The sequence below is a fragment of the Phaethon aethereus genome (assembly GCF_964289735.1).
Source record: "Phaethon aethereus genome assembly, chromosome: 1".
In the NCBI taxonomy this organism is placed as follows: Eukaryota; Metazoa; Chordata; class Aves; order Phaethontiformes; family Phaethontidae; genus Phaethon; species Phaethon aethereus.
Window position 1 is genome coordinate 75,777,013 of NC_138575.1, and position 21,447 is coordinate 75,798,459.

Sequence of the window (21,447 nt, forward strand, 5' to 3'; positions counted from 1 at the left end):
ATTTTCTCTAGCACTTCTATGAAGATCTCAAGTCACCAGCCCCTGTCAGGTGATAAAACTGGAAGGGAAGGCTCCATGTGGTCTTCTGATAGCCCCCACAAACACTGAACCTGTGAAAACTTGACCTTCAGCCTTACTAGTCTTTTGGGAAAAGGTTAAGAATGACTTATTGAAGGGTTGGCACACTGTGATACATGATTCTTTACAGACTCCATAAATCACGTAGAGGTCTGAACTGTAGGCTACCAAAACTCTCTGTTTTGTGAGGTGAGGGCATATGTCAGCCTTTGAGCTGTAAGAGGACATTTTCTGGGGGACTGAAAACCGAGTCAACCTATTGGATTAGAGATGTAGATTGCCGGAAGATAGGAGGGTGCACTGTGGATGTAATGACTGCAATGTTGTCTGACTCCTAACCTCTTCCAGAGCCATCTGCTCTTTGCCTCAATCAAAGACAGGATCCTGGTTCTCATACAGCATTACTGTATGAGATTATACAATTCTTATATGCTTACAGACTTAACTCAGTTCATCTGGACTGGGAGAAATTTAGCTGCCTCTGCTCCAGCGGAAACCTGGGTGTTAAACTCTTAACAGTGTGCACAGGAGCATAGTGAACACCAGAAGTAACACTGTTGTGTCCTCAGCAGCATGTAATAAACAGATGTGCTATGTTTGAGCTAAGGAACCCTGAGGCAATAACCATATAACAGCTATTCAGTGTACGTTTTAGTTCCTAGATTCACATTTAAATCACTCTGATTCTCAAGGAAGGAAGGGAGGGAAAACAAAAAGAACAAAACAGAAGGTGACTTGCATGGTAACTGGTAGCATGTGATATTTTTATTTACTTTTAAGCATCTGAAGAACCCTGGGTAAATGATTGGGTCAGGAACTGCTAACCCTACTTACAGGTTACTGGCTTGAAGTCTTCCAAAGTCAACACTTTTTAATTTCAGTAACAAGCAGGGTATGTTATAAACTTAATTCCCAACAGAGATACTATCATAGATTTAACTATGCTTAAGAAGTTTTGCAGATGTAAATAGTCCAACCAGCAATGCATTTTTTCCCATTGTCCCTATGTCCAGTGTAGCTTTTACACTGGTAAAAGTAAGGTTATGTTTGTTGCTAAGATAAACTGAACCAAAATAGCTAAGGTAGGAAGTTCTATGAAAGAATTTCTGAGCCTGTGGAGCCTTTTTCTCTTCAGGAGGAACTGATTTCTCAACTGAAGATCAAGAATGTTAATCTTTTATTGCCTTTCCCATTGTTTAAGGGGACTGGCTTATTTAGGGTTTCTTTTGGTTGGTTTGTGGGTTTTTTGGTCTCATTTCACTCCTCTGAGGTTTAAATAGATCAACACCTTTCATAAATTGACTGAGGGACACTGATGATCCAAACTAGTTCGTAGGTAAATAGACAGCTGTATCAGCAACAGTCTTTTTGGCAAATGATCTAACCTGGAATTTTGTCTGAGAGGTGACCATCTGAAATGGTTTTGTGGACCACTGGCCTGGCATAATGGAGAAGTTTGTAGGCTTCAGCCTCTGATGCTTCTTACTAAAAAATTACCTTGAGTTATAATGGAGAAAGTGCTCTAAGGAGGAAAAAAAAAAAGTTACTAATTCTTCATTGCCTTTTTTGGTTTATAAGGTTGCCTTGCTCACATATAACACTTTCATTTAGACCTGGCAACATTTTACATCGGGCTCACAAGTGCAGCTGAACCTAGTTTGCAAAGCGGTGGAGAATTCTGTCCCAAGAGGTCTAAAAGGAAAAGTACTAAAAATACCAATGAAAATGAATAGTCAAGAGCTTTTATGCTGACAATATAGGAGCACAAGCTCTCATTCCACACAGTGCTGTCGCAGCCACCACTGAGCTCACTGTTATGCAAAGCTAATCCGCTTTGTTAGTAGAGCAGCTAATGGAAATCTGACTTAAGCCAGGAAGTGTAAATTTCATTGTTGTTTCTCATGGTAGAGCTATACCAGAATGAAAGTTCTATTTGTACAAGATAACAGTCAATGGGAGTTAAATATGACATAAGATGGATTTTAAAAAGAGTAATTCTTGCATAATTCAGACAATGGCAGCCAGGGATATTGTGCTAGAAGTGAAGATCTTTCCATTCTACCTTTTGGTAGGTAAGGAATTTGAGCTTCAGGCCTACCTCTGACTGTTTCTTGTTCCACTGCAGAATCACCTTGTGATTGTGCCACCGATTTTAAAGACCAGAAGAGATCATTTCATTCTCTGCCTAAAATACTTAGCTAAAAATTCATGCATCAAACCTATACCTTTTATCTGAGGTACAAACTATGTACAAAAATGTAAGGTTCAAATGGTGAGAGGAATCTATATTATTTATGTAAAGGTGTCACAAAGTTATTCCTTAACAAAACTATGTATTTTAATTCCAGTTTGCGTTTTTCTTGGTTTAACTTTTCATTGGCTTTCATCATACTTTTTTTTTTTTGCTTTATGAAAGCTTAATCTAGTATCTCTATCTAGAGATTGTATGCAGACTGTGACAAATAATTTATCTGTCTTTCAGAAAATTATTTACATGGCTACTATAGTCTTTCGTCCTTCTCCACTATCAAATCATTCTTCTTGTGGTTTTGTAAATCCTTTTCAATTTGTCTTTATCATTTTGAAGTAGGAATGTCTGATTTGGATTTTTTTTTTTTATTACTTCAGTGGCTGTTCGCTGTTTCCAAGAGAAACATAACGCCAGTATCCCATAACTGCTTGATATTCTCTTCTTTTTGCATTCAAAGATTATCTTAGCTGTCTTAACCAGAATGTCATGCTAGGAGGTTCAGTGATTACCTACTGTGCCCTCTAACATGATAAATTTTGAGACAGGGATGAAATGTTATGCTCATCGCGTGGATCCATAGAAAGGACAAAAATAAGCTGAAATTTTTCCGCAGAATTGCACTGCAGCAGATGCAAATTTTACTCCAAAGCATTATGCCTGTGGAACATCTGCCTGTTTTGCTTTGAAATTAGAGTATAAGGGAGGTATCTTTCCCTACAATCCTTGCTGTCATGCAAATTATAATAAACTGTTTGGTTTCTAACAGTCAGAGTAGGAGGGGATCCTCACTGGGAGCAGTGGAATATTTACAGGGAAGTCAATATTGAAGTCGTCAGTCTTTAAAAGTCCCTGAGGGAAGAAATGCCTGGACTCGATGATCTTAAGGGTATTTTCCAACCTAAATGATTCTATAAAGAGTTAATCTGGCTTAGAGCTGTTTTTCTCTTGATGCAGCTTTCATTTGTGGCTTTGCTAGTGTTCCCATTTGCTGATAACAGCAAATAAACAAAAGTAAGCATGACGCACTTCACAGATATTTTGCTTTGCCCTTGCTGAACGTGAATGCTATGGAACATAGTTCACAGGTGCCTGAGCTAGGGCAGACAAGCATTGAGACTGCAGACCTGATTGCCGAGCAGCAACATTGGTTTGGGGATGAAGAGCAAACCAGCTGGACTAGTGTTCTGCTTCATTTCAACATATCTGCTCAATATAGTGCCATGCCCCATGTTGCCTCTAATTCTGGAGCTAATACTGTCACAGCAAGCTCAGCTATCTTTGCACAGTACCGTGTGGACTAAATTTGTCTCCTGCACTCTCATCAATTAAGTTTCATTTAACCTGCCCTTCAACTTTTGTCTAGGCTTATTTTCTGAAGTCACTCCTCTAGCCTGCTCAGAGGTGCACAATGAGGTATCTTACTCCACACTATATGTAAAGTCAAAGGTCAAGAGCTTGCTTTACCCGTCGGTGGAGGAAACTGCTGGAGAGTGAGAGCAAATGAAATGTGAGAACTCTGTGACCTCAGTTTATACTTGCTAATAGACATGGAATTGTGTACCTCTGAAAAGGCATGCCAAAAGTTGTGCAAGCATGTGCAAAAGAAAATATTTCCAGAAAATGAAAAAATGAATAGCAATGAAGAAATAAACATCAATATGTGTGTGTTGCATATGTTAAATGCTTTCATGTAATCAAAGAAATAAAAGCTACCAAGAAACAAGCCATAGTGCTTTGAACAAACCTTTTATGAACCTTTCTCCCAGTAGTGTTGGAGGGAATGTTTATATACAGTTAGTGAATATGCCCCAAATTTAGTTTTTAATTACATTTTGTAAAGAACCCATTCTTGGTGAGAAAGGGAAAAGAGGAAAAAAAAAAAAAAACTTGTAAAGTTTGGCCAGCTATTTGTTTGCTAGCAATCTAAAATTTATTTTTAATACAAAGTCAGATGTATTTGAAAAAACTTTCACAGTTTGGACTGTGCAGTGGTACCCCATCCACATTTTCTTAGGGAAGCCTTTATTGGAGCTAGCAGTACCAAGTACTTTATAACCTCCGAGTATATAGGTCCAGTGGATTTCAGATGTAGATGTGAATGCTCAACACTTCAACAAATCAAACTCAAAGATATCAAGGTAGTCTCCCAGAAAAGGAGCAACACATACTTAAAAACTGTATGTGAAAGATTTGGTTTAGGGTAAGCAAAGCATCATGTTAGAGATCTGTGACACTTTAAGGAGTCAAATTAATTTACCTTTTTTTTTCTCTTCCTCTACCCTCCTGCCCTGTGCTTTTTCTACCATTCAACTTCTGTGACAAATGAGGTGTGTGTTCTAGAGAAAAGATCTTCTTTTGTGACATGGTTGTATTTTCACGCACTAAAATTCTCATGGTGAATGCAGAAAATACGATATATGATGATACAACTGAAAAATGGTATCATAATGTATAGCATATTATGTGGTCAAGCATATTTCCTAGTTTTTCTAAAAATCTCTTTGTCAAGCTTAGAAACTCTTGACATATAGGATCATCGATACCAAAAGAAAGCATCTAGTTTCTCTAGAACTTTTCAGATTAAATTTTTCAAGACTCCTTTTTTGGTCACATTAGGGTAGCATTTTCAGCTAACATAGTGGAAGGCACTTTCCCACCAGCAGTGTAGCACCACTGCAAAATCTGAGAGCTCAGTGGATAAAAGCGCTTAAGTTTCTTAGCAAAACAGTTGTAAGACATCTATTTCTACATCTATATCTATCTAAGTAAAAATAAAAAATTATTTGCTTAAATCTTGTTCCTTGAAATGGTTCATATTTCCTGAAATTTCTTAAAATATGTTCTATACCAACCTTAAGCAAGTACTCAGCATGAAAAGATATGGTCTAAATAGCTTTACTTCTGGCTAAGTTCTAAAGTACTAAAAGCAACTAGCCGTTGCAAAGGTCAGATAGTCCTAACTATAGAAAGTGCAGTCTGCCCAACCTATAATAATGGTTAAATCTATTATGGTCAATGAAGTTACAGAGTCAAATGCAATCAAAATCATACTGCAGCTAGCATTAGGCAGTGATAATGACAGAGCTCATTGAGAGTCATCATCACTCTCCATGTAACACACACAGTCTATTTGGTGCCCATGCTGTTGAACTTAGAAGGTCAACACTTCTGTTCCCAGAAGTGAAACATCATGTAAGACTAAGAGGGTTGTAATTTAATTGTAATCATTGACACCCCATTAGCATTATTCTTTTTTAGACTACATTGTAGTGATTTTGTAGTGAGCATCATTAGTGAACATTCGAACCTTTAAGCATGGGCTCCACAGGTATTGTACATTTTCTTCTCATCTGGATAACATAAGCTCAGTAAAAAAAGGGGTAGCTGCAAGGTTTAAAGGCAATTTAGAAATACTTGGTATTTGGGATGGTCTTATCTAACTTACATCTGCCTCTATAAAGTAATGTAATTCAAATTGAAGTAAAAGGAGCTGCAAATAATAGTGGCTGGAGGAACAACAACTCTGAGTATTTTCTTTGTACTCTCAGGATTTGTGACTGAGTTCTCACATCCTAACTCTCTGCCACAACTCCTTTTTTCTCTTGCCTACCCATGATTCCCACCATTCTACCCAGTCCCCAGGTTCTCTCTTCATCCCCATTACTTTTTTTCTTCTCTCCCCTATACCTGCAGTTACCAGCAACTTCCCTGCTCTCCCAAGTTTTCCAACAAGCCCAGACAAGATGCAGCATGACATTGCCACGTAGCACAGATCCTTACCTTTCATGGGATCATCAGTCTAGGTCTCCCTCCATTGCAGAGCTGCCTTTTTCTTTTCACGAACATGTGAGAACTGAGACCTCTCTTGCTCCTTCAAAGTCTTTGAAGTTGATAAAATGGTTAAAAATCCAGAAAGACGAACCAACAGCATAATCACATGATTCTTATGCCCTGGGGAAATCAGGCTTAACACGAGAGACCTTGTTTGTGATAGTAAGTCCGATAATAAGCATATCACACAGATGTCTTTTCTGTTTGTTTTATTATTTAACAGTTTGACATTGACAAGGAAGCAGGAGAGAGACAGATTTACCATCGATACTGTATGGAGCGGGCATCTGTACATTGTGCTCATGTGTTCACCACAGTCTCACAGATAACAGCTATAGAAGCAGAACATATGCTTAAAAGAAATCCTGGTAAGACCTGTATTGTGTTCTTCTTCTATTTCCTCTGAGTACCTACATTTCCTCAGACTGAATGAAAATAATAAAGACTATACAAACATGAAGAGCAAGGACACATGCATAGGTATGTCTGGCTGTGCTACAGAGAAAAACCGTTTTTCAAAGTGCAGATAATATCACTTGAAACACTTTGGAGTAGCATATGTAATGCAAAAGAAATCAGGTTCAGAACCATCTAATAACTACTTTCAGTACCATTTCAGGAGAGAATTAGTTTAACTCCATGGATGTTAGGCTTTCTTTCCAAGGACGTCCCAGCTTCAGGAGTTTTGTCTATAGTAGGGTTTCCCATGATGGTAATATATTCAGGTCAGCTGATGAAAGCAGAAGCTGGAACCTTTGTAATACTTTTCAACAGCTTTTACAGTGTGAGGTTTGTCGCTTTGCTAGAGATGAGTGATATGTTCTTTTAGAAATGTAGCAAAAAGATTCATATGCAAAACAGAATGTTAGATGACTTTTGCTTTCCGGTGCCAATGCTGTTTTTCTTTACTTGATATCGAAAGAGATGAAAAGGCAAAAAACAAACTGTAAATCAATACAGTTCATTTCCCTGCATCTCTAACAGTGAAGGAGTAGCAGTGTGGTTGTGGCCATCATGATCTTAGGACCTAATCATGATAGATGTAATATTTTCAACCAGTACAGTTTGAAAAAATAGTCGGAATATGTGCCTGACAGTTTGTCTGAATTTCCCCTTTGTGTTAGTCTAATAAAATATGGAACTTTCTAACAAACCTTGTCATGTTCCATGCATGGAGTTTGAATAAAGTCATGATCCTAGTTTGATGTGTCATTAAAGTTCTTACTAAGTCAGGACAATGCTTTATAAGGACAAGCCACAATACTCCATCTGCAGGTAAGCGTTATGGGGGAAAAACTGCAAAACAATTTTGAGACTATTTAGCAGGTGTGTTCACATCTTAGTTGGTTGTTTTAAGTATAGCAATGCTCAAATGACTTTGGGGTTTTTTTGTTTGCTCATTCTTTGTCGATTTTTTTTAGGTGAATTGCAGTGCTAAGTATAGTTTGAGACCGTTATCCCTGTTAACGTCAATGCTTCAAGCCACGTTGTGGTTCATGCATCAGGATAAAAGAGAAGTTGTCCATTGGATTCTTTGCCTCATTCCTGACTAACTGTCAATAGGATGATGAACTTAGAAGATCTTTCCTTTTATTTTAAACCTGAGAGCCATGTCTTAAAAGTAATTTAAGTGTTCAGTCATCTAATCTGGAATATCTCTGAAAGGTTATGTTTTTTACCAAGTGCAGAGCACTTGACCTCTGAAAATCAGACTTTTGAAGCTGTTTTATATTGGCATGAGGCTTCTCCCCACAACAGTTGGGAAATCATAGTTTATGTTTTGGGATTTTAGGAGACTGAAATGAGTCTGAATCCAGTTTAATTTGGGAGAGAAAATCTGCAGACTGCTCACAGATAGAACATCAGTTGAAGCTGAAGAGAATTCCATGCACAGAGATTCACAGGCCTGAGCTTTTTTTGATTATTCTTGCAACTTTGAAGAAACCAAGTAAATATATTTAATGTTTGCATTAAAAATTTGTTGACACATATCATGCTTCATGTTGACAGAGCTAGAAAGAAATTCAGTAGGAACTGGTACCCCAAATCCTAGGAGACAACTGTAAGAGGAAAATACGTTCTGATGGGAATACGTACTAATAAGTATTTTAATAGTTTCTTTGAATCTTAGACTACAAATAAACTGTGTAGGAGTCTATTCTCATACTATTTATTCTCTCTGGAGTTGTGAAATCAGCATAGACATTGGCAGTTCAGAAAGGTCAGCAATCCTTCAGTAGATCATTAAGCTTGAATTCTGCAAAGGAATGTGAATAATGAAAGAATTTGTACACTTCTTGATCCACTTTAAAAATAAACTTTTAGAAGGGGGATGCAGAATTGGCACAATTAACTTTTATTTGTATTTGCATTTATTGAGAGGTAAACTTCGTGACAAAGTTGTTAACTAAAAATAACTGAGATGTGGTAAGTAGAACAGTCTCTGCTACTTCTTATTAATGTGAAATTTGGACTATAATTTAAATTATAAATCTCATCACTTGAAAAAGCCCCTTTAAAATTCAGTAGACATGATTGCATAGAGAGCTTTTTGCACCAGGACAAAGGCTGATTTGCCAGTCTAAACCTGGATTTCACTTGCCACTGGTGTTATTTGATCAGTAATTTATCAAACTATATTTGTCAAAAGCTTGAATATCTAATGTTGAACCTGTTCTCTTTGATATATCATGCAAGATTCTGTCAGTGATCATAAGTTATATTCCCGTGATTTGAAAACTGATATGGGTTTTCTAATATTTTCATTCAGGTATTAATCATATTAAATTTATTTCTTATTAGCAGTAGATAAGACTTTGAATGAAAATTCCAAGAGATTTAGGTATCAGTTAAGACCTAGAGCTAGGCTTCGTATCTCTATATATTTGATCAAAATCGTAGAAGTAAACTCTGAAAAAGTATGAGTCAACCCTGAATCTTAGTGATTTATCAACAGAAAACAGCATACTATTGTTATTTAAATCAGTGCCAGTTTCTTTCTTATAAATACAGAACTCAAATCATTCTAATTTAACCTACTTGGGAAAATTTAAAAACAAAAATTGCATTAATTCATTAAACAACAAAAAATCCAAAACACTTAAAATAGGAACAAAGCGCTCTCTCATCACTTCTTCCCTAGGGCAAGGGCACATTGCCTCACACATATTCAAAATATTGTTGTATGTTTAGCAGAAATAGTGGACTGGATGCTTTGGGCCACTACATCTGTTCTGTATCTCAAAGGCTTAAATAAGAGATGTATTGAGCCCCAATCCTGATGAAAAGGTAAATTAATCTGCAGTTGAATCAAAGAACATGGGAGTAGGTTATATACAGGCTGATGATGATGGGTGAATGTGTCCAAAACTCCCTGATAAATAAAAGCAAGAGAGTGGATGGAAACTGGCCAGAAATACCCAGTCAAGGATTCTTATTCTATTGGGAAGAGCTTGATGTCGTTGCAGTCTCAAAGCTATGTCCTGCATGAGCCAGTTACTCCATGCTGAACAAGAAGCAGGTCAGAGGAAGGAGACTATATGTTGCTTGTAAAGACAGAGAAATGGAGGGTGTTTCTTCTGTTGACTCCCTCACTCATATGAGGACACACAGGGCTTTGTTCAGAGCAGCTCCTAGTGCTGGGCAGCCGAAGATAAGAACATCAGTTTTCTTGTCAGGCTCACCAAGACTCTCCTTTCTTGTCACAGAGAACCAAATGCCAAGAACATAACTAATAAAGATTTCTTGCTAAAGGCTGATCTTCAGTTTAAAATGGGGTATTTCAAGACAGATCCATCAAAATTTTTGGTATTGCATGTCTCAAAACACTTTACAAGATAATGAGTAATCAGAGATCACTTACTTACCTGGCAGGGAAATACATATACTGCTAAAACAGACTGTAAATTTCGAAGAAGTCATTAAAAATGGCTGTGGTATTTGCATGAAAAATGTCAAGCAAGTATACTGGACAGCATATGGAGAACTGATTGTACTTATTTTAAGATCATTTTGATATGTAATCAACGAAAGGAGCCATAGATGTTTTAAAGACATCTCCTAAGTCTCTGGAAATAAGAGACGGTTTTGTATTAGGTGCGATACTTAATGCTAGACATACAAACCTCTACTTTTAAGGGAAGGGACAGAAAACCCTTTATGTCAGGCATCCTTGACTGAAAGACCACAACAGAAGTAATCTTAACGTCCTGTCTCAGTGGCAGGCAAGAAACTGTACTCTCATCAGTAACCCTGATGCATGGGAGGGAGTTAACCATGTGCACTGAGGTCAAAGGAGATGCTGTTTTGTTTGCATGAACTGTGTGTGGTGGGGAATGATATCTTATTGAAGGTCCTTTGGGTGATGCATAGAACTTCTAAAATTACTACAGTTAATGGTTGTGGTTACTAGACACCTGATGACACTTGCCAGGAGAAAAGTATGAAATCGGCACCAGTGCATCCTCTAATAGTTAGTGCTTCTTGCTTCTTTGAAGATTCTTTGCATCTAAAGAATCTCTGATATGATAAATTAGTATGTCTACTGAAGTCAGCTATATGTATGTTATATATCCGTATAACATATATGATATATAAAATACAACTGCTGAGTACAACTGCTGTTGTACAACTCAGCAATTATACAGCTGGCCTCCTCTTTCATTTCCATACATGGCTTTCATAAGCCAAAGAAAATGGCATTCTTTCCATTTACTTCAACTAGATTTAGGGCAATCCTTTAAATAGCTGCTGTGCTTTACCAGAAAGGCGAAGAGTGACTGAATTTCAGTGTTGGTTGGAACAAGCTATGCCTATCTTCATAACTCTCTGTATATCCTATAACTCTATCTTAAAAGATACTGGAAATAAACAAATTTTAATTATAAGATGCTTCGGAATCTTTGAGGACAGCAGCCATAAATGTGTAAAGCATCCTATTCTGTGGCTATTTGTAGGAGAAATCCAACAGATTACTGAAAGATGATCTTCTTAAAAAGGTTTCTTATATTCTCCCTTTTCTGGTAAATCCTCAGAAGTCTTGACAGAACAGACCTCTCTTGTGCCATGCAGTAAACAAGTGCATAGTACAGCATGGTTTCTGCTTTCAAGAGTTTTCAATCTACAGTGATAAAGCAGGCAACAGTGATATCAAGAATAAAGAGTTAAAGGGCATATTGCACAAAAAAAATATGGCTAATTGGAGACATTACCTAGTCTTTACAGCACAAAAGGGCATGCGGAGACCTCACTGTTCAGCAGGGTCTATGCTCATGTTAAGTACAGGTCAAAATGGTACAAAGCCACTTCAATGCTATAGACAGTCGAGTGCCACATGCAGTAGCTTTGTGGAGTAAGCTGGTGGAGACCACTGTGTTAGACAGTGCTGTTCCCTGTCCCTGAGTAATAGGAGTATATAACCTGTTCACATACTGACAACTGAAAGACACATTGGTTCTTTCCTTAACAATTTCTCTGACTCTGAAGATGTCTACCTCTGCCTTTTCTCTGCTTTTCCAGATGTTGTCACTCCAAATGGCTTGAACATTAAGAAATTTTCAGCAATGCATGAGTTTCAGAATTTGCATTCCATGTACAAGGCTAGGATCCAAGAGTTCATTCGAGGTCATTTCTATGGGTATGCTTTTATTTTTCAAAAATTAGCAATGGTTGTCCAACACTATTTAAAGCAAGAACCAAAGCAGGAAAACTAACAAGTACTTCCTAGAGCAGGTGAAATGTTACCAACTTATTCCAATATCTGTCTGGGATTTCTCAGTCAGAGGCTAAAGGAATTTTAGACACCAGTTCTAACTCTGCTTAACAGATTGTGGGATCAGGCAGAAAGTCTTGATTTTTTTAGCATTTACCCAAGATGCAATTTATCAGATTAAGATAGTCTTAATTTAAAGAACAGCAGAAAGCCTCAGTTTCATCATTTTCTTGGGATAATAAATTCCTCCACAATAGAAAGCTGTTGTGTGTTTTGTTTGATTATATCTTGAGAAATACTTTGTGCTTGTCTGTTTGTTTGTTTGGTTTCAGCCACCTTGACTTCAGTCTTGAGAAGACCTTATTTTTCTTCATTGCTGGGAGATACGAGTTTTCCAACAAAGGAGCTGATATGTTTCTAGAAGCCTTATCAAGATTAAACTTTTTGCTGAGGGTAAGAAAGCTTCTGCAAATGTAGATAACATAGAGTTTATGCTGAAACTTACCGTACTATGGAAGTCACCTGCAAGAATTTTCATGCCATACCCTGATTTATAGGAAAATAATTATGGGATACTTAGAGTTTTCATAAAGCTCTCTCCCTGAATCATAAGAGTACATAATGATCCCAGGCTGCTTAAAAATAATTGGTTACATAGTTCAAGAAGTTAATCTATGGTTATCTCCCTTGTTTTTAGAGAAAAATACTGAAAATATGATTCAAGAATTTACTCTGAAGGTTTACATATTAGAAGGCAAATAAAAATAATCCTTGAATGATGCAATTTAAAAATATCTTTTTAAGCAAACTGCTTGATTCATTAGGATCTGACCATGATATTTTACATCTTTGAGTACTATTATCACATTGGATGGCAATCGTGCATTAAAATTCACAGTGTGGCAGTGGCCTGATGAATAAGCATGGGGAAGGCACTCACTCCTCCATGCTTCTGTTTCCTCAGGTAAAAAATGAGTGCAATGTTTCTAAATGCCTTTATGGAGTACTGTAATGAAGGTAAGACCTAGGCCTTGTCGTGATCAAAGAACAGAGAACAGACAACTTACCACTAATAAAAAAATTTTTAAATGCTAATCAGTTTTCAGTCATCTAGCAATTATCAATTGGATGTTGTCCCAGACTCTCTCTTTTGTACTCTGTTATTTAAATTATATAGAAAATCTGGATAAAAATCTTGACACTATATTGTCAGCAGGCCTGAAAAAATACCAATTTTCCAATCCCTAAGTACACTTGTTCTACTCCTACCTTTTATTAATACACCTTTGGAGCCTGTGGACTTTCTGGAAATACTTCACAGTATACACATTCATTCACACCACAGGTCACCTCACACGACATAAGTATTTCTTCCACAACTTTGCCAAACAATTGACTCTTGCTGTTTGGCAATGCTGTGCAACATCATCTACCTGTTAATGTCATTTACGAAGCTATTAACTATAAATGCTGATAATGTGGAAGGTCTTATGAGGTAAGAGTGTAAGAATTGCTTAAGCAATGATTACAGCAATCTCTTATTGTATCTAATGATTTACATGAAATCAATGGCAAGCTGGGCTGATGGAAATTCAAAGGAAACTGAGGCTAGTTTTCCAAAGCTCTCTAGAACGGTGTACTGGGACTTGCTTCTCCCATAAGCTGAGCCTGGCTTTCTTCCATTACTGGTCCAACATGCATGCCAGCACCTGATTAGCTATTCAAAGAACACTTGCTCTGTAATTATTTCAAGCTGTAATTCCATTGGGAACAGCAGAATACCCGTACTACTTGTGAATCTGGGAATGTTGGTGCTTCTTAAACAAGTCCCACTGGTGTGCTTGAACCTAAAAAATACATGGCATTGGATGGAATTATTTTATTTTACAGAGTCCTTTTCCTTTGTTACTTGAAAACCTTTCTAACATTTTGGAAATAAAATATGAATGTTGGGACAGATTGTTAATATACACTGAGATCATAGCATGATGGACTTTGAACCTGCCTTGAAGAGAGGGAAGGGAAGAACCTTAAAATGATAGATGACTCCCATAGGTTATTTTATACTATACATTTCCCTGTACCTCAGTCTGAGAGAAGGCATGCTAATGGCATGTTTGTGTGTCTAAAATTTAGAATGGAGGCAATTCAAAATAATTTAACTTTTACAGCTCTGAATGGAGTTCACCCTTAGCTTTACTTTAAATAGTTGCTGACAGGAGTACAACCTTGTTCTGCCTCGTGTGAGGAATCCCTCAGGGATGTGGTACTCTGAGTCTTGTTAGCACACAGGAGAAACCAGCAAGTGAAACTATCTGTAAGTAAAGGGTCAGATTTTACAGCAAATTCTTTTTGCCTTTGCAGTAGCTGTATGTGAGAGATGAGCAAGTTAGTTGCAGCTTTTTGTGTGTCTGGCAGGTTCTTTGCCAGGGGTTCAGGTAGACAGTGGTTGCTGTCATGCCTCTTTCTGCCCGTACCTCTGGGACACTATTGCTATAGAATGTAGTTCTGCTTGCTGCTGTAGGGAATCCCTCACCCCATGCCTGGGCATACCCCAGCTAGTAAATGAATTGCTCACTACTTTGAGGCAACAAAGTTTGTGTCAGGTGAGAAAATGTGTGTAGGATTTTTTTTTTTTTTTGCAGTTTATGTTCACTAAAGCTAAGCTATGGCCTCTAAACCAAGAGAAGTCAGGAAGATCTCTATTGCCCAAATTGGAATTGGGTGATATGTTTACCTGTATCTATTCTTAGCTATACCTCTGACTTGACAAAAACTTCATAGCTAAAGGGAGAGGTATAAGATCAGAGCCTTCCTGGACAACCAATCAAAGTGCATTGGCTTTTCCTGTGACTAATTCTTTCTGTTAAAGTTGGCTGTGATACCTTGCAGTGAGATTTTTTTTCTTTCCATCTTGTGTCCATGTAGGTTCATAAGACAGATGTTACAGTTGTTGTATTCTTCATCATGCCGGCAAAGACCAACAATTTCAATGTGGAAACCCTGAAAGGACAAGCCGTCCGGAAGCAGCTCTGGTAATGGCCGTTCTCGCTGTGGGCCTTCTACAGTGAATTGAGGAGACATGAAAAAGTTTATGAAGAATAATAATGCTCTTTTTTTTTTGCTCTGCTAAAATCGAGGATTGTGCGTAACTAGAATGTATTTGTGGGGATGAAAGAGATAGGAATGATAAATAAGGGCAAATATTTATCTTTTTTTTTGTCCTAGGTTATTTTTAGTAAATTTGCCTTGCCATTCTTTGTCACAAGTTAGCAAATAGTACTTGTTTTGTAGTGAAAATGTCAAAGGTTCTAGAAAATCTGGTGTTCTGGATGTTTTCTGACTGTTTCTAATACTCCCTTTCTAATACTCCCTACCTTGGGCATGCCATTGACCTTCCTCAACATAAGGACCACCTGCCAATTTACCAGAGTGAGCTTCTCTGCCACCAATGGGAAAAAGAAATTAAATATATTACCTCTTTTATTTAGAAATATGGAAATTGTACTGTCTATCCAGTTGATAACAATTGTGTGTAATTTTCTAGATAGCCTACAATAAGCAATGGCCATACTCAAGCAGTGAAACTTACAATTATAAAGGGAAAACTGTCACAGTCCTTCTCAGTTTAACAGTTTTCATTTTACAACTTCCCAAACAAAAAAGCAAGACAGGAACAGACTTAACCTTCACCTTGCTTTAACTGTCTATGTGATTCTACATAGGCAAAGACACGTGTTGTGAGGTACTTCTAAACTGAGAGACATGGCAAAACTGAAGGTTCAAATTCATAAAGAAGATCAGTGGTGGGTTATCAAGGATTAATTTTGTTTAATAAGCAGAATGAAGCTCTAATATTCCAAGGAAAAATGGTTAGTGACCTGCTACACCACTTAGACACACACAAGTCTATAGAGCCAGATGAGATCTACGCAAGGATACTGAGGCAACTGGCGGTAGTGCTCACCAAGCCACTTTCCATCATTTATCAGCAGTCCTGGCTAACCAGGAAGGTCCCAGTTGACTAGAAGTTAGCAAATATGATGCCCATCTACAAGAAGGGCCAGAAGGAGGATTCAGGGAACTACAGGCCTGTCAGTCTGTCCTCAGTGCTAGGGAAGGTTATGGAGCAGATCATCTTGAGTGCCATCACATGGCACGTACAGGACAATCGGGCACTCAGGCCCAGTCAGCATGGGTTTATGAAAGGCAGGTCCTGCTTGACGAACCTGATCTCCTTCTATGACAAGATGATCCACTTAGTGGATGAGGGAAAGGCTGTGGATGTTATCTACCTGACTTTAGTAAAACCTTTGCCACTGTCTCCCACGCATTATCCTGGAGAATCTGGCTGCTCATGGCTTTGATGGGTGTACTCTTTACTGGGTAAAAAACTGGCTGGGTGGCCCGCCCCAAAGAGTTGTCGTGAATGGAGTTAAATCCAGTTGGTGGCTGGTCACAAGCGGTGTTCCCCAGGGCTCAATACTGGGGCCAGTATTCTGTTTAATATCTTTATCAATGATCTGGACAAGGGGATTGAGTGCACCCCCAGTAAGTTTGCAGACGACACTAAGTTGGGTGAGAGTGTTGATCTGCTGAAGAGTAGGAAGGCTCTACAGAGGGATCTGGACAGGCTGGATCGAAGGGATGAGGCCAGCTTCATGAGGTTTAATAAGGTTAAGTGCCAGGCTCTGCACTTGGGTCATAACAACCCCATGCAACACTACAGGCTTGGGGAGGAGTGGCTGGAAAGCTGCCTGGCAGAAAAGGACCTGGGGTTGTTGGCCGACAGCCAGCTGAATATGAGCCAGCAGTGTGCCCAGGTGGCCAAGAAGGCCAGCAGCATCCTGGCCTGTATCAGAAAAAGTGCGGCCAGCAGGAGTAGCAAAGTGATTGTGCCCTGTACTCGGCACTGGTGAGGCCGCATCTCAAATACTGTGTTCAGTTTTGGGCCCCTCCCTACAAGAAAGACATTGAGTTGCTGGAGTGTGTCCATAGAAGGGCAAAGCTGGTGAAGGGTCTAGAGCACAAGTCCCATGAGGAGCAGCTGAGGGAACTGGGGTGGTTTAGTCTGGAGAAGAGGAGGCTGAGACCTTATTGCCCTCTACAACTACCTGAAAGGAGATTGTAGCGAACTGTCAGTCTCCTCTCCCAAGTAACTAACAATAAGACAAGAGGCAATGAACTCAAGTTGTGCCAGGGAAGTTTTATATTAGATATTAGGAAAAATTTCTTCACTGAAAGGGTTGTCAAGCATTGGAACAGGCTGCCCAGGGAAGTGGTTTAGTCACCATCCCTGGAAGCATTTAAAAGATGCGTAGATGTGGTGCTTAGTGACATGGTTTAGTGGTGGACTTGGCAGTGCTAGGTTAATGGTTGGACTTGATGATCTTAAAAGTCTTTTCCAACCTAAATGATTGTATGATTTTATGATTCTAAAAAAGTGAAAAATGCCATTTCACTCAATGTATTTAGTGATTAATTATCTTAGGAGGGAAATGGAAATGTGCACCTTATCAGGTGGCTAGAGTGGTTAAACTCTGCTGCAGAAGTAAGGAAGCTGGTCTTAAAGCTAAGAGACTAAAACCCACAAGACCTAGTTTCTAATTTTATGCCTGAGTCTCACTGTGTTTAACCTCTTTCTGATGCCAGTTCTATATTTATAAAATGATAGAAATCTAAACGACTTAGAGATCAGTAGATGAAAGGCACTGCGTAAGAGAAGGATACTATTTTTCTTGTTATCTCATTAAGTGCCTCCAGCAGATAATGTCTGGCTCAGTTTCTGGATATCAGTTCTCAGGTTGAAGTCTTTGATTAATAGATACTAAACCTGCACAAAAACAGTGACAGAAATAGTTTAACAAGGATCATTGAAATAATTTAGCTTTTGCCATATCTGGAAAAGAAGACAGATATGAGAAGTCCAACTGCTCTCTAGATTACCTCTGGAGTCATCACACAGCAATTTCTTGGGACTTATAGGAAGCATTCTACCTGGTTACCACTCTGGAAACAGGTACCACAAATGTAGAAGTTGGAATTAATTACCCAAGTCTGGCTTCCTGAAAGTAATGCATCTGAGCTACCTTCACTGCCAGTGGAGAGTGATTGTTTACGCCAAATGATGTTTCATCCTATACCACTTCAGGAAGGGTCTAAGACGAGTGAAAGGAATTATCCTCTGAAATGGACTGTCACACTCTGCAGATGTGCGGAGGATCTGTGCAACTAGCTTAAACTGTAGATGCCTAAAGCGGGGTAACATAGCCAGAGTTTTTAATGAGAACTCTGTACGCAAGAACTGTAGGAAAATAACGTGAGTGCAGTGAGAAACAGCCATGCTTGCAACAAGTGCTTTTGGCCTCTGCTTTGTCTTTGATAAAAAGTATGTAATGTTTTAATATAACACAACAGGTACATATTAAATAAATAATATACGGATATTAGGGAAGTTTAAATTAAATTAAATTTGCAAAGTTTTTTCCTTGTTGTATCTCTACTACGTGGTTATTTCTCTGGTACTCAGTAATGCAGGCAGAATAGTAACAGCAAAGGTAAACATAAAGATGTGAGATCATGCAAAATATGCTGTTTCCAGCTATTCTTCCCACTGTGCTCTGTGAAAAGTGAAAGATCCTCTGCATCATCGTATGCAGCATTATTATGATCATAATCTGGAGCTCCTGAATAAAACCACCTGATATCAGTATTATGTATTAGTATTAGATTATTTTAAGGATGCCACAGAAATTAAATGTAAGAGGTTGGCACTTATAAAGGAACAGATGATGGCTGGTCTGGGATATAAAATCCCTTGTTTCCTCTGCTTCTGGAAAAGCGGTCTCTCCTATCTGGGTTAAGTTTTGGATATTGTTCATGGCATGAGTCTACGAAAATATAGTCATGATGGGACTAGCTTGCTGGGATTTAGATCAATTTGGTTTGACATTTAGCTGCTTTACAACTCATCCACTATTGTGTCTGTGTGAGTTGGGAGAGAGCAACTAACCAGTATGTGGATTCTCAGCATGGTAAAATTTGGGATTTCACTTAAGTTTTATCTTGGCCCGAAGTATAACTCTTAGAAATCAGAAAGGCAGGAAAAGTTCCATGAAGTGGGTGTTTTACTCAAATTGAGAGTGCATTTGCTATTTTACACCAGCACTTCCAGCTGTACTTTCAAGTTATTTCAGCTAGGGGCAGGGTAATATAAATGGCTCTTTGCATTTAAAAGAGTTGTTCACTGGAGTTCTTTCTGAGCTAAAATACAACATTTGTCTGATACAGGCTTTATTATTAGCTTAAAACATGGCCTGAGTTTTCCAGGAATTTTTTTAGTTTGCAAACTAATTTATGGCAAATTACCATTTAGTGTAACACTTGTTTTCAAAAGTCTTTGAGTTAGGAAACAGGGCAGAAAGTGAAAGGAGAAGCTTGCTTTAAAATCCCTATTTGTTTAACTCTTTTATCTTACATCTTTCTAGTAGGTCAAGTTGAATTGGAGACCTCTCAGTTTGGATTAGTGTCCCATGTTAATAAGCATGTTTTTCTACACAGTCATATATATGCTCTCTTTTTCATAGCGGAGATGAAAGTGTGGTCTACTGATGAGAGCAAAATATTAGAAGTAATCACTAGTGAAGTCTGCTGCTGGCTTTCACAGTGCATTCATCTTTGGATGAAGGTCAAATCCTCAGTTGTGTTGAAATCTGTCAGTATGGCTGCTGGCTGGATAAAAGAACTTCGAGAACCAAATCTCTGTCTGCTGCTGCATTCTTGATTCCATCAATACACATGAAAGCAGAATTTAGTTTCTAACAAACAGCAGGAATCTCTTTTATTGTCCCTTTGTCCTGGATTCTCATGTTTTATACATTTATTTATTTATTTCCCTAGGGACACTGCACAATCTGTGAAAGAAAAGTTTGGAAAGAAACTCTACAATGCCCTGCTAAAGTGAGTGTATAGGTTACTTTGCTCTGCCTTGCAGAGCCACATATTCAGCTGGCTTACCTGTGGTGTTTCTGTGCTTCTACTCTTTGTGTAAGAAATTTCAATCCATAGGAAGGGCATAGGAGAAGGATATGGGACCCTCTTGTTCCATATAGAGGTTATGTTTTCAATAGGCAAATGTCAGAAAAAAAATTTAAATTTACTAGAACTCCATTGTGGAAAGAGTCTTAAGAGACATGGGGGATGTGTTACTTAAACATAAAGGCTTTCTCACTGTCAAAAATGAGCTACCTCACCTTAAAAAAGCACCAGAAACAAAGTAATATGTATTAGTGGCTTAGTCATATCCTTTCAAAAGACAGTTGGAAGTGAATGACCCAAAGCACAGATGAGATGACTGGAACTTCAGCAAAACCAAGGTGTGTCTGAAAAACAGAAAAAAAGAAATCTTTAACTTTTTTGGAAGCTAATTGGAAGGTCAATAAGTGTATGGGAGAACAAAATGTAGGGAATATAGAAGGGCCATGAAAACAAAGGAATGATTCATGTTGACATCAGCAGACTTCAGATCAGACCTTGTTTGCCTTTTCTTCATTTTCTTTATACAACTGATAATGAGTCATTTTGTAAAATAGGCTCTGTGTTGCCTCTGCAGAGGAGAAATTCCAGACTTGAACAAGATTCTTGACCGAGATGATATAACCATTATGAAAAGAGCCATCTTTTCAACTCAGGTCAGAAAATGTATTATTTACACAAACATCTAGTATAAATTATAAACATGATTGTACAAGGATTGTATGTGACTTATAGTGATATACATGCATCGAAAAAGAAGTTTTCAGCAAATTCTTCTCATTGGTAAGATTTAAAGATCAGCTGTGATTGTTTTTAATAAGAATATGACCTAAACTAGTTCTTTTGGGGAACCCATGGATATTCCCGCAGTGACATGCAGGACACCAAAATTCCTGATTCTTTTAAACTTCACTAAGTGTGAACTTTGCATTGTTCCTGAAGCCTGGATTCTTCCATTTTTATTAAATATGTAAAATGAGTCTCTTAAGGAGACATAATGTATTGACTAAGAATCTTTAAAATTAAATTATATGCCCTTCTACATGTTAGTACAAATACATTTGCTTTGAGGTAAATGAAACAAGTCCTGTAATATTTTATGGTCTCATTTGTGGTCTTAGTTATATAGCAAACCACATTATATGATCATAACTTTGCTTTCTTACCTTAAAATGAAAGGGTAAAAACCTATCCACATCAATGACAAAATCTCCCACTGTCTTCCACTAACCTTAGAAAATGGTAACAGACTCTTTGACAACAGTTTTGTCTGGTTTATGGATTGCCTTTTCTCTCTTTAGCGACACTCTCTGCCTCCAGTGACCACCCACAACATGATTGATGATAGCAATGATCCAATCCTCAATACCATCCGACGCATTGGCCTTTTCAATAACCGGACAGACAGAGTAAAGGTACATTCTGTCATTTTAATTTTAGATATAAAATGGAATTTCTTTAAACAGTCTCAGTCTGGATCATTAGCATGTGGAGTGCAGTCAAATACTTGATAGGCACTATTATACTAATAAAGTACGTTTTC

The 21,447-nt window shown here is 38.0% G+C and overlaps 1 protein-coding gene across 2 annotated transcripts in view; it reads left to right on the top strand.

Annotated features, from left to right (window-relative positions):
- The window catches only part of GYS2 (glycogen synthase 2), a gene marked incomplete at both ends in the record, with an annotated part of 53,956 nt that overhangs the window by 17,348 nt on the left and 15,161 nt on the right, over positions 1-21,447 (top strand). For both annotated transcript variants that reach the window (XM_082014407.1, XM_082014408.1), the window contains 7 exons: positions 6,384-6,528; positions 11,678-11,795; positions 12,203-12,323; positions 14,799-14,905; positions 19,770-19,829; positions 20,482-20,560; positions 21,206-21,319. In XM_082014407.1, coding sequence (XP_081870533.1) covers positions 6,384-6,528; positions 11,678-11,795; positions 12,203-12,323; positions 14,799-14,905; positions 19,770-19,829; positions 20,482-20,560; positions 21,206-21,319 — 744 coding nt within the window. The remainder of the gene's footprint in view (positions 1-6,383; positions 6,529-11,677; positions 11,796-12,202; positions 12,324-14,798; positions 14,906-19,769; positions 19,830-20,481; positions 20,561-21,205; positions 21,320-21,447) is intronic.